Genomic DNA, 16320 nt, shown 5'->3' with positions numbered 1-16320 from the left:
TAAATAGAAGAGATAGCATAACATTCGTTTTGCCGCACCCACTTGGACCGCAAATAATCGCTCTGAATGAATTCGGTAGTAATTTACCATGTTTACCGTTGGTTGTTTTCTGGGCAATGTCCAAATTCTCAATTGGTAGCGTCTGCTCTTGCTGAACGACCTTCATCATGTGACAAGTGTAGTACATAAGTACGGTAATATATATTATAGATGTCACCACTTGCATGGTATCAGTCCAATGTTGGTCGTTGAAGGAGGAGGTCTCGTGAACTCTCTAATTAATAAACTTCCAGTTGAACTACATATTCCTGGTTATCAGTATTGTGGACCCGGAACAAAACTAAAAAAACGTCTTGCACGTGGAGATCCAGGAATTAATCCATTAGACGCAGCTTGCAAACGACACGATATCGCTTATTCGCAGCATTCATCTCTCGAAGAACGCCACAAGGCCGATAAAGAATTGGAAGATAGAGCTTGGGAGCGCTTCAAGTCGAAAGACGCTAGCTTTGGTGAAAAAAGTGCTGCTTTAATTGTAACTGGTGGAATGAAAACGAAAAGAAAGTTGGGGATGGGATGCTCTCGTCGTCGTGGAAGACGGGGACGTTACTCTTTCAATCGAGATGTTGTCCCAAAAATTGCAAAGTCCATGAAAAGAGGAGCATCGTTAACAGATACTGCTTTGACGGCTGTACGAATAGCAAAATCCATAATCAAAGGACTTGGTGGTCGTAAAGAAGTTGATGTTCCACGAGTGCTACCACTAAAATCCGGAGGTTTTCTACCCCTCATACCTCTATTTGCAGGCCTTTCCGCTTTGGGGGCTTTAGCGGGGGGTGCAGCTGGGGTGGCGAAGACAGTAGTCGACGCTAAGAATGCTCAAAAGAAATTGGAAGAGGATATTCGCCATAACAGGGCAATGGAACACATCGGTTCGGGTCTGTACCTACGTAAGAAACCCAGAGGTGGATTCGGCTTATATTTGAAAAAAAACTTCCAATAAAGCTACCCAATCGTCCGCTATATGATGTGGAGATTGCACATTATGCGAAGAAGATCCTTAAAATACCACATTTTCGAGGTGTTTTCATGAATGACGCTCTGCCTAGAGACGGTCCTCGACAACGAGAATGTGCAATAGTAAACTTGGATGTGTCCACACATAACGGGACACATTGGGTAGCATATAGAAAGATAAACAGCGACGTAGAGTATTTCGATTCATTTGGTAATTTGAAGCCGACCAAAGAACTTGTGAAGTATCTGGGTGGTACACGTGCCAACATTTCCTATAATAACCATCAGTATCAAACATACAATCAAATTATTTGTGGACATTTATGCTTAAAGTTTTTATATAATGGAGCCTACTAAAAGTACAGAACTGCTTATGGACCATATGTTTTACAAAAAATGTTTTACAGAATTCAGTAAAGAAGAACTAAAATGCATACCGCTAGATTATATTACACGAACTGTACGACCTTACGAATTGTTACAAATATGGCATAAATTGCCTGAAGAATATCGAGGAGAATTTAACCTACAGATACTACTTCCTTGCTTCGTACATTATAACAGACCGGATTGGAGGACTCACTGGGATGGCCCACCTGATTCTCAAGCTTCATGTTATTTTTGTAAACTTGCTTTGGAACAAGTAAAACTATTAAAGTAAATATTGTTGTTTTTTCTAATATAATAACCTATTAATACATTGACGTGAGTCAGTCATCATGTCGCAGTTGTTGAGAGTAGACAGCACCAATTACATATTCTCATTTCAACCTCCCACACCGATCGTGTTGGATCCGAACAAAGATTATGAGATAGCTCTTCGATTTTTCCATTCCTACAACAGTATACCAAACATTGAAAATAACAAGTTTTATTACTACAATGACAAAAACAAATTGCAACAATTTGATATCCCCGATGGATGTTATGAAATTGCCGATATTGAAGAATACATACAACAGAAATTGGGTGCTGATAATGTGCTTAAACCCGAAACGATATTTAGTCTAAAACCTAACCATAACACGTTGCAGTGTCAAATTTTCAGCAAATATAAGATTTCGTTTAAGCAACCTGACAGTCTTGGTACAGTATTGGGATTTTCTCCTGCAATACTAAATCCAGGACAGACGCATTCTTCAGATCGACCTGTTAGGATTATTAAAGTATCTAGCATACGCTTTGAATGCAACATTAGTACCGGAGCCTTCGATGGTAACAGACCTGCTCACATGATCTACGAATTTGTCATACAATCAAATCCTGGGTACGCAATTGACGAAACTCCACACAATTTGTTGTATTTACCTGTTGTACCGCAACGAGAAATTACCAATATCACAGTGTTGGCTGTCGATCAAGACGGACGACCTGTAAACTTTAGAGGAGAACAGAGCACATTGGTGCTGGAACTTAGATCAAGAGGGAAATGGGATTATTAATAAGACAATCTACTGCCCATAGTACACCATTAGTTGAGCAACCGTCTAAGCGGCAACATCTTACGTCCTTATCTAAGCGACCACATCTTACGTTTGCAAACAAATTATTTTTGCAATCACTTGGTTTTAAACTGAAAACATGACAACTATGTATGGAAAACGATCACGTTCAAACAGCATAATGCCACCAATATTTGATATTTATCGTAAGCCGATGTTTGACGAGTCGATTCGAAAGGCCGAATACCGAACATATGCACCATTCATCAAATCATTCAATTGCAATGACATTGTGGAATTTAGCATCAATCAAGTCGACTCGTTCTTTGCAATGAGCGAAACCTTGTTATGCATTAAAGGATCGCTCGCAATTAATGGAACTGGTGACGTTAAACTAGCAAATAATGTTGGTGCTTTTCTTTTCGATTCGTGTACGTACAGCGAAAGCGCAAGGGAGATGGAAACAGTGCGGGATCCTGGTATCGTAAGCGCTGTACGTGCTATGACATGTTATACTCAAGAAGATTCCGGTCATATGGCAATGGCAGGCTGGAATTACCCTAGGGATCCAATTCTACACGCTGCTGATCATTCATTCAACATACAGATGCCTCTTAAGCATGTGTTCAACATTTTCAATGATTATCCTTTGATTACGTGTGGTCGTCAAACAATAAGACTAGTTCGAGCTCGAAACGACAACGATTGCATAATTGTCAAAGAAAAAACTCAAGGCCAAGTTACAACTGTTAAGATTAACATTACCAATATTGAGCTCAGAGTCAAGCACATATTTCCCAATGATGATATTAAATTGGAACTTATGAAATCCATTCAACAAGATCAACCTATAGTTATTCCGTTTAGAAAGTGGGAATTGCATGAATTACCAGCACTTACCAAAGGCGCTAGACGTGAAGTTTGGGCTGTAAAAACTAGCAATGCAGTGGAAAGACCCCGTTATGTCATTGTTTTCTTTCAAACCAACAAACGCGACAAGAATTCAGCTGATCCCACCTTATTTGACAATGTCGATATTCAAAGTATCAGATTATCTTTAAATGGTGAATATTGGCCAAACGAGAGAATGCAGTTGGATTTTAGCAAAACTGACTACAATGAGGCCTATTTCAACTATACCGAATTTTATCCTAGCTACATACATTCCCAACAAAAGCGACCTCTACTCGATTTCTCAGCTTTCAAGAATCACGCATTGTTTGTCATCGATTGTTCGAAACAAGAAGAAAGCATGAAAGCATCCACTGTTGACGTAAAACTCGATATTGAAGCGAATAATGGTTTTCCCGAATATACCAAGGCTTATTGCATTATAATTCATGATTGTGTAATGGAGTACTTCCCTCTCACCGAAATTGTAAAAAGTCTAAATTAGATGCATAAATTGTCAGTAGTGAACGAGAAGTCATCATGAGAGTAGCATTCGTAGACATTCAGGGATTCGATGTGGACGGAGGGTTTGTTCCCAAAGAACTTACCATTGAAATAGGTTTTAAACGAAGTCATTACATCTTTTTGCCTCAGAAACCATTTAATGCGCTAACTAATAGAGATAGGAAGACTGCCTCATACGTGGAGAAAAAACTGCTTGGAATTCGATACTCTGATGGTCAAGTAGAATTGTCCAAACTCAATGAAATACTAGAAACCAAGTTGTTGTATGCAGCAGATTACATCTACGTTCGAGGAGAACAAAAAGCAGAATATTTGGATAAGAAACGTCACGTTTTTGGAGTTTTTCCCATTATTATTGATGTTTGCAAGTTTGATGGTACGCCTCGTGCTACTGGAAACGTTGGCCCTACTGCAAACCCATGTCATGCCGCTGGATTATTTTCATGTACCGAAAGAAATGTGGATCGTCTACGTCACTGGTTTGCCAATAACATAATACCATTGTAATTTTTGTATATGTATAAATAAATATATTAGAAATTAAACGCTTTTTTTATTTAAAACATCTTTATTGATTGAGTCTTATATTACATGAAGATTCAAATTTTCTTCTTACAATTTCAAAAATAATTTTTAAAATTAAGATAAATACAGATGCTAATATTACACAGGACATTGTAAAGACATTATCTATTTCACTTTTCATATACTCGCTGGTTGTGTTGTTGTTGTTGCTGCTGACCCCCGTGGTGTTGTTGTTATTGTTGCTGACAAACATGGTATTGGTTGAATACGTCTTAATGGATATGTAGCTGGTGGTAGTTTTCTACAGGCCCAGGTGTCTTGCTGCTGCTGCTGTAGATTCAACTCTTCGGGTTTCCACGTTTTGTTGTCAAAATGCAGGCTATCTAATTGTCTTGTAATATGTTTAAAATCCTCATATGATTTAATGTCTTTCTTTAACCGATCAAGTTTTCTTTGAAATTCTGTTACTCTATGTATGTAATCAATGGAATTCATATTACTACTAACTATGTTCTACGTAGAATGCCACATTTTATGTCAAGCGACATCTTGACTAACACATAACTGCCACGTCCTGCGTCGAATGTCACGTCCTGCGTCGAATGTCACGTTCTACGTCGAATGTCACGTCCTGCGTCGAATGTCACGTGACATTTCGCGTTCTACGTCGAATGTCACGTCCTGCGTTGAATGTCACGTGACATTTCACGTTCTACGTCGAATGTCACGTCCTGCGCTGAATGTCACGTCGTTTCACGCGACATTTCACGTTCTGCGTCGATAACTATCACATCATTTCACGTGACATTTCACGTAGAATGTCACGCGTTCTGCGAAAATAATTGACAGTTAATATTGAACTCTGGCAGAAGAAGAATTATTCTTATTAATAAAATAATAAAATTAAATATAGTTTTATTTAAATTCCAAAATCCGCGCGCTTCTTATCTACAGGATCTTTCCATGGAAAATTAAGGTACCGATCGCACATTTGGTTTGCGCATCACCAGCTTGCCCTCGGACGTCGCCAGCTCGCCCGCTCGGACGCTGAAAAATTAAGGTACCGACCGCACATCTGGTTCGCGCACCGATCGGATGCCGCCCGCTCGGACGTTGAAAAATTAAGGTACCGACCGCACATCTGGTTCGCGCACCGATCAGCGCTCGGACGCCGGAACGCGTCCGGACGCCGTGCGCCCTTTTGGCAATACGTCGTCATATTTGAATTCCTTGCCCCTCCCCCATTCAAATGAGCCTCAGTTTGTTAAAATCGGACCACTAACAACGGAGATACGTATATACGTATATACGTATACATACCTCTCTCTCCAATACACACAATTCCCTATATGCTGTGACGTCACACACCTCTCTCTCTAACACATTGTTTTCCCTATACCTATAGTGACGGCTGTATTGTTCATCTACTATTAAAGGTCTCAAATGACATTCCTAGAAAACCATAATGGCGTTTGCAGAAACCCAAAGACACCTTACTGATCATGGCAGTCGGAGACCAAGATCCGGCAGGAGAGGTACACTTGAAGAATATGAGGCCTCTCAGGTCGTCAGCAATCGAAACCCTCATAATCAGAAGGAAACCAAGAAAAGCATTAGTTTAGAGAAAATAGAAAAAGGACGAACCCTAAGACTGGCCACATGGAATGTGAAGAGTTTATATCAACCAGGTAAGCTGGACAACCTAATAGCTGAAGTGGATCGCCTTAAGATAAATATATTCGGCATCAGCGATGATCAATGGCCCGATTCAGGAAAACTAGCCACAAACAACGGCATGATGTATTACGTTGGCAACAATGATCCAAGACATCGATATGGAGTTGCCATTCTTGTAGACAAAGCGACAAATAAATCAGTAGTTGGTTTTACTCCCTACTCAGAGAGATTGATGATGATTCAATTGCAGACATTCTCTAAAAAGATAAACATTGTACAAATATATGCACTAACTACTGACAAAGTAGAGACCGAGATAGAGAGGTTCTACATGCAATTGAACGAAATCATAAGATCCACAAAAAAAGATGATATATTGTTGGTGATGGGAGATTTCAACGCCAAGGTTGGAAAAGGAAAAGTGGACGGATACGTGGGGGAAATTTCCTTGGGAGAAAGAAATGAAAGAGGCAACAGACTTGTCAAATTCTGTCAAAGCGAGGAGATGGTAATAATGAATACAAATTTTAAATTACCTAAAAGAAGATTTTATACTTGGAAATCACCTGCGGATTCAGAAGACAACATTGTTCAAAACCAGATAGATTACATTTTAATAAAATCTAGATATAAAAACGCTATAAAGTCTCTGAGAACATACCCCGGAGCTGACATAAATTCAGACCATAATCCATTAGCAGGCGTAATGCAGATAAAATTGAAGAAGATCCAAAAACAAACAAACATACCACGGTTTGATGTCTCAAAGATAAAAGAAGAACCTATACGTTAGAGCTTAAAACAAGGAATAAATGATTACTTAAAGAAAATCAAACAAGACGTGATAAAAACAACAGATGTTAATGACAAATGGAACATGGTACAGGAAACTTTAACAAAGGCAGGAGAAAAGCTACTGCAGACAAAAATAAGAAAAAAACAGAGATGGATGACTTCAGAAATCTTAGATCCAATGGAGGAAAGAAGGAAACATAAAGGCAGGAGTAAAGTAAAATACAAGGAACTACAGAGATTGATAGGAAAGAAAATAAAAGAGGCCAAATCCACCTGGCTTGCTAATCAATGCAGTGAAAATATGCTAAACAGTATGATAGCTTTAACATGCATAAGAAAATAAAGGAAATGACAAATACACTGAGAAAAAAGAAAGAAGCCCTTCTGAAAGACGCAAATGGAAAAATCATTATAGAAATTAAAGAGAATTAAAAAAAATGGAAGACATACATAACAGATCTGTTTGAGGATAATCGGCAAGAATCGGAAGAAATCGACAGCGAAACGGGGCCAGAGATCATACTAGAGGAAATCGAACAAGCAATACGAAACGCAAAAAAACGGAAAAACTGTAGGTCCAGACGAAATACCTGCGGAACTACTGAAATGTCTAGACGATGAAACTCTACCTGTACTTCTAGAACTATTTAATGAAGTATATAAAACTGGAAAAATCCCACAGGAATGGTTGGTGTCCACCTTTGTAGCAATACCAAAAACAGTATATGCCAAAGATTGTTCAGACTATAGGACAATATCACTAATAAGCCATACCCTCAAAATATTTCTAAAGGTGATTCATGGAAGATTATATAGAAAACTAGAAGATGATATGGATGATACTCAGTTTGGGTTCCGCAAGGTACTGGGAACGAGAGAGGTATTGTTTGCTTTTAATGTCCTCTCTCAAAGATGCTTAGATATGAACCTAGATATTTATTCCTGTTTCATCGACTTCGAGAAGGCATTCGACAGGGTCCGACATAAAAAACTAATAGAAATACTGAGAAACAAAGATATAGACAGACGAGACTTACGAATCATTATCAATCTGTATTGGAATCAAAAGGCCAATATAAAGATAGAAGAACAAAAGTCCGAAAATATAGATATAAAGAGAGGAGTAAGACAGGGCTGTGTTCTGTCACCATTACTGTTTAACGTGTACAGTAAAGCCATATTCCAGGAAGCGATAGCGGATCTGGGTGATGGAATCTCTGTAAACGGAAGAATAGTAAATAACATAAGATTCGCTGATGACACCGTTATAATGGCAGACACCCTGGAATCGCTACAAGAATTGGTAAATAGAATTAACGAATATTGCATTAAATACGGACTAAAAATAAATAAGAGAAAAACTAAATTTATGATTGTCTCAAAAACGCAACATGGAAATGAAAGAATAATGATAGAGCAAACCCAAATAGAAAAAGTAGAGACATATAAATATCTGGGAACCTGGGTTGATGACAAAAATGACCAAAGCAGAGAAATCAAAGTCCGAATTGAAACTGCAAGGCAAGCATTTGTGAAAATGAAGACAATGCTTACCAACAGAGACCTTCAGTTGCATCTCAGATTGAGGGCTCTAAGATGTTACATATTTTCTATCTTACTATACGGAATGGAAGCTTGGACATTGAAGAAACAACACATAAGGAAAATAGAAGCGTTCGAAATGTGGTGTTACAGAAGAATATTAAAAATTCAGTGGGTTCAAAGGATTACCAATGCTGAGGTACTACGACGTCTAAATAAGGAGTTAGAAATTATGAACAGCATAAAAAGAAGAAAACTAGAATATTTGGGTCACATAACCAGAGGAGAAAAATATGAGCTGCTGAGAATTATTATGCAAGGAAGGATCCAAGGAAGAAGAAGCATAGGAAGAAGACGCATCTCCTGGCTGAAGAACCTTAGAGAATGGTTTAACTGTAGTTCACTACAACTTTTCAGAGCAGCAGCCAACAAAGTGACGATAGCCGTTATGATATCCAACCTCCGATAGGAGATGGAACTTTTAGAAGAAGGGTAAGTCGGGTATGTCCTAGACGAAGACGAGTAACAATGACGTGGTGAGTTCTATTGGAAATTTTAGATTTCCACGGTTTTACAAACGTTTTCACTTTGCGAAGTTATGAAGTTGAACTGTCCCACTGGTTTTGCCACAGATTTTCGACTTTCACTTTAATAAATGATTTTAAATCGTTAAGAACTACATCTCTTACTTCGCTCGCGGTTTCACTGTTCCTGGCTTGTTGGGCTGTACGATCCGCTTCTTCATTTCCTTGAAGGCCAATGTGTGAAGGAACCCATAGGAATTGTACAGTATAGTTATTGTTTTGAATGGTAGCTAGTTCTTTTTTGATTAAAAGAGCAATTGGATGCTTCGTGTACAGTTGGTTAATGGGGTTGATGGAACTGAGGGAATCGGTAATTATAAGAGCGTTGGATATATTGCTGAAGTTAATTATGAACGAGAGCTTGATAGATGGCGTATAGCTCGCCAGTATATATACAGATTAGGGATGGCAGTTTATACTCAAGTGTAATATTTCGAGTAATGACAGCTGCCTTAACTGCAGTAGATGTTTTAGAAGCGTCTGTGTATATATGATAGGATATAGAAAATTTTGTTAGTTTGTTGATGAAAGTATTTTTTATTAAGGAGTGTGAAGTATCGTTCTTTATGAAGATATTTAAGGATGTATCGGATTGAGGAATGCTTAATGCCCAAGGAGGAGGAATTTCTATGAAGTTGGAATAGGTATGGTATCGGAATTTGTAAAGTTCTAAGGGTTTGCCTAACTCTTTCGTAGAATGGCGGTTTCATGTTCCTATTTTCAGTATATAGGTTTTTAAAACGATCAGTAAATATGTTACTTCTGGATGGATTATTTGGATTAGAATTTGTAGCAAATGCGTATGTGAGAGATAAGTGCATCCTTCTGTATTTAGGTGAATTGAAACTATTCAAATCAGTGTTTTTCGTTTTTACAATTTTTTTTTTTGATATTTAGTTTATGCTTTTGAGAGTGGGTCATTAACGACCCCTTGGATACTTACTGAAATAAAAACTAAGATTAAGTTTTTCTTTAATTTATTGGAATTCATCAAACATTTATCGGAAGTGGAATTTGACAACTTTCACATGTTTTCGTAGTTTTATTTTTACACTGGAAACATCTTCGTCTTGTCTTTTGGCAACCTATCAAGTGGCGGCTTTTTGAGGTGGTATTGTACACAGAAGCTCGCTTTGGCCCAGGCATTTTGGAGTTGACTTCATATTTTTTTAAAGAATGCTGTGCAATTTCTCTGTTAGAATGCACATTGTCTTGAGCATATCCCGAAGGAGGATCTAGTTGATTAGCATTAGTAACACATAAGTCAATCATCCAATGCAATTTTGGGGTATACCATTTTTTTCCTCTTATTGTAGTTCTGTAATTGGATATGTTATTATCTACTTGACCTACATCCCTTTTTTATCGTTAAAATTTGACATCGGTTTTACCTTTTTTTAGGTTGCACGATTTAAGTATTTTATTGGATATTATTGAATTATTTTCCTTACTTTCATTTTAAATTTTAAACAAGAAGTTACCTTCTTATCTTCCTCCGATATATACCTTTAAACTAAATAAAATACGATTATTTTTTCTACTGGGCTCTCCTTCTGCTTGAAGTTGTCAAAGAAGTGTATGTTATAAATAGTCGCGGAGCGACTGTGCTGTGTTAATTAGCGGTGGGGACAATCCTGGCTCCATCTGTAAATTCCAGTCCACAATAGATGTATTTTTAGTACGTGGGTCGTTAACGACCCCTTGGGCATTAATGGGTTAGTTCGTTTCTGCTATTGTTTTAAATTATTAATTTCTATTAACCTGTGGATTACATATATATATATATATATATATATATATATATATATATATATATATATATATATATATATATATATATATTAATAAATTTTATTATGTAACCATATTTTTAAAAATATTTGCCTTTGGGTTAACTATGTACTTCACTCTTTAAATAATCTTATCATTCGTTTACTGTATAAATAAATACCGGTATAAATCAAAAAATCATATCAAGTATTTAGTTAGTGTAATATTTCACAAACATAATGGAGTCCCCAATGGTTACCATAACAGAAGGTCAGCTAAGAGGTTATCGCAGGAAAAATTTAGATGGAAAAGAGTTCTATGCATTTTTAGGAGTTCCTTATGCTAAACCACCTGTTGGGAAGTTGCGATTCCAGGTAAACATATTATGCTTGTAAATATAACGAAAAAATTCTTTATAAAATAATCTGTTAGCTAAAATAATTTGTTTCGGCATACGGGCAGCCGTATATAAATGTATTATACTAAAAAATTTTTTTTTTGTTATTTGTGTTTATGTATGCTATAATAACACATAATCTACCACATGGAGGTGTTAATCCGCCAATGAACCAGCAGAATTACTTATAACGAGAAAGAAGAAGAAAAAGAAACTCAAATAGGTAAATCGGGAAAAAAAATGTACAAAACAGAGGAAATAAAAGGAGCTAAGGCTCAACAGATCAGCTAAGGCTAAAACAGAATTATTATTAAGATTAAAAACTTAAAGAAAGGCTCCTCATATATTACCCTGTACTAAAACTTTTTTATACACGCTTTTCCTTGTTTTATTCTAGTCCTTGTTTTATTTTAAATAATTATTCATTATAAAATTCCAAATTATGATTCCAAATGACAGTTCCAAAATTATATCCCATTGAAAGACTTAATTAATTTCCAAACACATTATTGAACAAATGTGTTAACTATCATTTAAAATTTATTTTATCATCAGTGTTAATTTATATTTAATTTTAGGTATTGTAATCTGTTTATTCATTATGAGGTGAGGTAGACCTACTGATAATTGAACACCTGTTTAAATTGTTTTTACCAACATAACAGGATATAACAGATACAAAATTGCATCGGAGTAAACAGACTCCTCATCCGTAATTTAGGATTTGCAAATTAAATATTGGTATTGAGTGATACAGTGAAAAATTTTAAGAAAAATTAAAAAAATACGAAAAAATTCAATACATAAATAATAAATATCATGATGACAAGGAAAAAATATTTATTGGATTAAAATAACAAGCTAAAAGAAGAGATAAAAATGAAGCAACCTCAATGAACGGAAAACGTAAAAACTGCTATATTAAACACTACATCATAATTATTATCATCATTATCATTATCATTTCTTTACCATTACTTCTGCGTGCGGTCGGCTTCCATAATTTCAATTAAATTTCTCCATAAAGTTCTATAACCAATATTATTCTTGGTCATACCAATATCAATCCCTTTTACCAACATGTCCTGCCCAAGCGTGGCCCACCAGGTCTTCCTTGGTTTTCATACTCCTACTCCTTCCATGAACAGATCAACAGTTTTTCATATTGGGTCATAAAAGTGTCGACGATAAACATGTCCAAATCATCTTAACGTATATGCTTTCTCATTTTCGCATCAGTTGGTGCCGTTCCTAGTTTTTACTTATGTTAGCTAATAGTTTCTTTTTTATATGATCCAGCATGATAATAAATTAGAAAAAGAACTGATCTCTGATGCTGTTAGTAGTCCCAAGTTTATCAGTCTCTTCCACGCCTGTCTATTAGTCTCTTATATATGTCTTCTATAATCTTCACTTACTTCTTGGCAGTCCTTTCTTATTGAGTGCCCGCCACAAAATTCTCCTCGCCTTCTCCTTCTTCTTCTTCTTCTTCTTCTCCTTCTTCTTTTTTTTATATAGACATGACTTTGTTTTTCAATGTACAAAACTAAAATGATTTTCTGATATATCTGTTTTTTCACGTACCAGTCTAACAATTACTCTCTTTCATATTTTTATTATGCAAGTAGTTTTACGGCCTAGTAAGTTGTGCATTTTTATAAAGAATGCTTAACGACGAGCTTAAATTATATATATATATATATATATATATATATATATATATATATATATATATATATATATATATATTGTTATGATGTGTTTTTTGTTTGAATGATGAGCAATGAGTATTTTTAATAATATAGGGTTTTTATCGCGGTTCTCAAAGAATTAGCTTGTAAGTACTTTTTTAAATTATCTTTATTATAACTATTATGAAACACACATATATATCTAACCTAGTCAATGTAAATTTAAAATAAACTATCTTTAAACTGATATTCTTATAAAACTAATTAAATTCTATAGACAATCTAAAATTTAAACAAACTATCTTCAAAATTGAAATTGTTATGACACTAACTAAATTATATTAACAAAATTTTGTACCTTTCTTTCACTGAATGCCTAAATGAACTATTTTCCACTAAGTATATAGATTCTAATCACCACTGAAAGTCTTCGTACTTCGGTTATCCTTGTTTTTTGTGAAATTACTTTTTTCAATTATCAGCTTCTACCAATTTAAGATATATTTTTCTTCACCAGCATCTATACACCACCAACCAAACCAGCAAACAGCATTTATATTTATTCTTCTTTTCAATATACCAATATCCAATTATTATAAGTTGATTTATACTAATCTCCAACCATAATATAATTTAATTTCTTCCAATATACCTTTTTTTATCTTCAATAATTATTTGTGTATAATTATAAATGTGCATTAAATTATATGCATAATTTTTAATCTTCATTTAACTCACTATATTAAACAATTGGACTATTTGTACTTGATTCACTGACTCTAACTAACTTTCATAATAAACTGCTTGACTTCTGACTAAAAACTTCCAAAAACTGCCAAAAACTCTTCTGACTGCACTATCTACAACTTTTCTGACTAAAAACTTTCAAAAACTGCCATCTTGAATCCAAATCACGGGTATTTATATCTTTTGGACATTCTAGAACCATCTCGTAAGAGATCATGTTCCAATTTGTTCTATTTCATACTTGTATGAATTTTCTGGAACAAACCATTTCGCAAACATGGCCATCTCCGGAGATCCAGAGAATTCCATTCTTTTCTATTAATAATTTTGTTTACATTTAGGCTTTTCAGATCAGAATATATAATTAAATTAGTAACTTAACATTCTAATTTAATAAAATACACATTTCAAACAATATATTATTATAACCCACTTTATATTCGTAAATATTTTTAAACGTCACTTCAGAGTATAAATATCTGTCAATCTCCGAGAGTATTTTTGGTTGCCTAAGCACATGGCTCACTTATATATATTTACAATATTAAAATACAACTTTTTACAATTATTATGCTAATTTATTAAAAATGCCCTCACATAAATATATTTTTATTAAATTCTCTAGTATATAACTTATTTAAAACAACCAAATATCTAATATTATGTAGTATATAACTTATAAATTATTTTCTATAAACCCTAATCGTCACAATACCCCAAAAATAATATTTAAAATAAATAATTTACTTATTATTTTTTTAAATATTAATTTTCTCATACCTTATTAAATTTAATAAATCAAAATTTTTTTTATTTATTTAAAATGTGTTAAATACATCCCTGTTCGCTGTCTATGTCAAAACAGAGAACAACGGAGCACAGTTCGGCTATTCTATGGTCAAACTGTCATGTCAAATGGAGAATGGATTTTATCAGAGAATAAAATATAACCTTAATTAAAAATATAATGGATATTGTGTTCTGTTTATTTATAGACAAAATCTAGGAATTGTTTCCATTCAAAAGGCTTTCATCCATATAAATTGGTAAGTTTTACACTTGTTATACAGACATTTACACAATCAATTCTGTATCTAACCCCAAATTATGATTTTTAGGGTACCAAACAATTTCCATATGTACACAATTCAACAAGTATGATGTCAAATTTATTCACAACAATGAAATCTACCATCTATTTAACAAATCAAGTCTATTGAATAAAATGGATATATCAGTAATCTGTTATAGTAACAGTAAGTATTTGTATATTAGTGTTAAAAGGTATAGAAAAAATTATTCAATCTCTTCATGATACTTAAAGATGTCATTGATATGAAACAGGCCTCTTAGTCTGTTCTCTGCATCTATTAACACATAACTATTTAGTCCATTCTGATTTTCAATTGTATATGGACCTTCAAACATTGGTTGTAATTTCTTACAACGGTTTTCTTTAACATTACTTTTTCTAAGTGAACGAATTAACACTAGGTCTCCTTTTTGAAATGTGATTGGTTTTTTTATATTTCGATTTTGTCTTCTGATATATTTTTCAGCTTTCCTCCTAATTCGGTTATTCACTTTCTGCATTACTTGTTCTAACATATCCTGATTATATTCACTAATCCACTTTCTGTTTCCTATATGGCCAAACATTAAATATTCTGGTACTTCCTCTGTATTCAAATTATGTGTATTATTTAAAAAATATTCTACTTGTGGTATATGTTGCTGCCAAGTTTCGTGTTGATTTTGACACAGTATCCTTAAATATTTTATAACTTCTTTAATATATCTTTCTGCAGGATTTGCCTGAGGATGTCTGATACTTGTAAAATGAATGTTGATTCCCTTTTTCTCACAAAATGTCCGAAATTTTTGGTTGTTAAAATATGTAGCATTATCTATTATGCAATTTCTAAATGGTCCTATTTCTTCGAAAAATTGATTAATATATAATTTTAATGTTTTAACATTTGTTCTGGAGCAGGGATATAGTTTAATAAATTTTGTATATAAATCAACTATCACTAGTATATGCTTTTTTCCTGTTGGACTGAGAACTAAATTTGAAATAAAATCCATGGAAACTGTATTTAATTTTTCATATACAACATTAGATTTATATGTGTTCTGGTTTTTGAAATTCTTTTCTTTGTTTAGTTGACATATTGGGCATTGGTTAGTAATTTCTTTTGCTATACTTATGTCATTCTTTGCAAAATAATTGTCCCTAAATAGCATCCATAGCTTTCTTGAACCAATATGCATATAATTGTTATGTAAATTTTTCAATATTTTCTTTGCTAAAGTTCTAGTTATTACATATACTTCTATGCCATTTATTATTTTATAATATACCCCATCTTTCCTAAGGACTTTTTGTTTTTCACTCAAATTGATCTGATCTCTTATAATTTCTTCTTTAGAATATAATCCAGTACTTTCTACTAATTGATTTAATCCAATTTTTATTGTTCGCTGCCCTTTTTGTGATGTATTTTCTAACCTTGATAAAGCATCTGCCACTATATTGGATTTTCCAGAAATGTATTTGATTTCAAAGCAGTATTCACTAAGTATTAGACTCCACCGATGTATTCTACTGTTTCCATATTTGTTATTTAATATAGACGTTAAAGCTTGGTGATCTGTTTCTATTGTAAATTCATTACCCAACAAATAAAATCTTAATTTTGTGACACAGTGTATTA

The 16320-nt window shown here is 34.2% G+C and overlaps 1 protein-coding gene across 1 annotated transcript in view; it reads left to right on the top strand.

The window, feature by feature from the left end:
• LOC140449008 (uncharacterized) overlaps nt 1–16320 on the top strand; it is a 158152-nt gene that overhangs the window by 89381 nt on the left and 52451 nt on the right. Inside the window, exons 9-10 of the mRNA XM_072542148.1 lie at nt 5857–6585; nt 10999–11142. Of these exons, the coding sequence (XP_072398249.1) occupies nt 5857–6585; nt 10999–11142 (873 nt within the window). The remainder of the gene's footprint in view (nt 1–5856; nt 6586–10998; nt 11143–16320) is intronic.

Source organism: Diabrotica undecimpunctata, chromosome 8 (assembly GCF_040954645.1).
Source record: "Diabrotica undecimpunctata isolate CICGRU chromosome 8, icDiaUnde3, whole genome shotgun sequence".
Lineage (NCBI taxonomy): Eukaryota > Metazoa > Arthropoda > Insecta > Coleoptera > Chrysomelidae > Diabrotica > Diabrotica undecimpunctata.
Note: the sequence above shows the minus strand (reverse complement) of the source record. Positions and strands in the feature narration are given on the sequence as shown.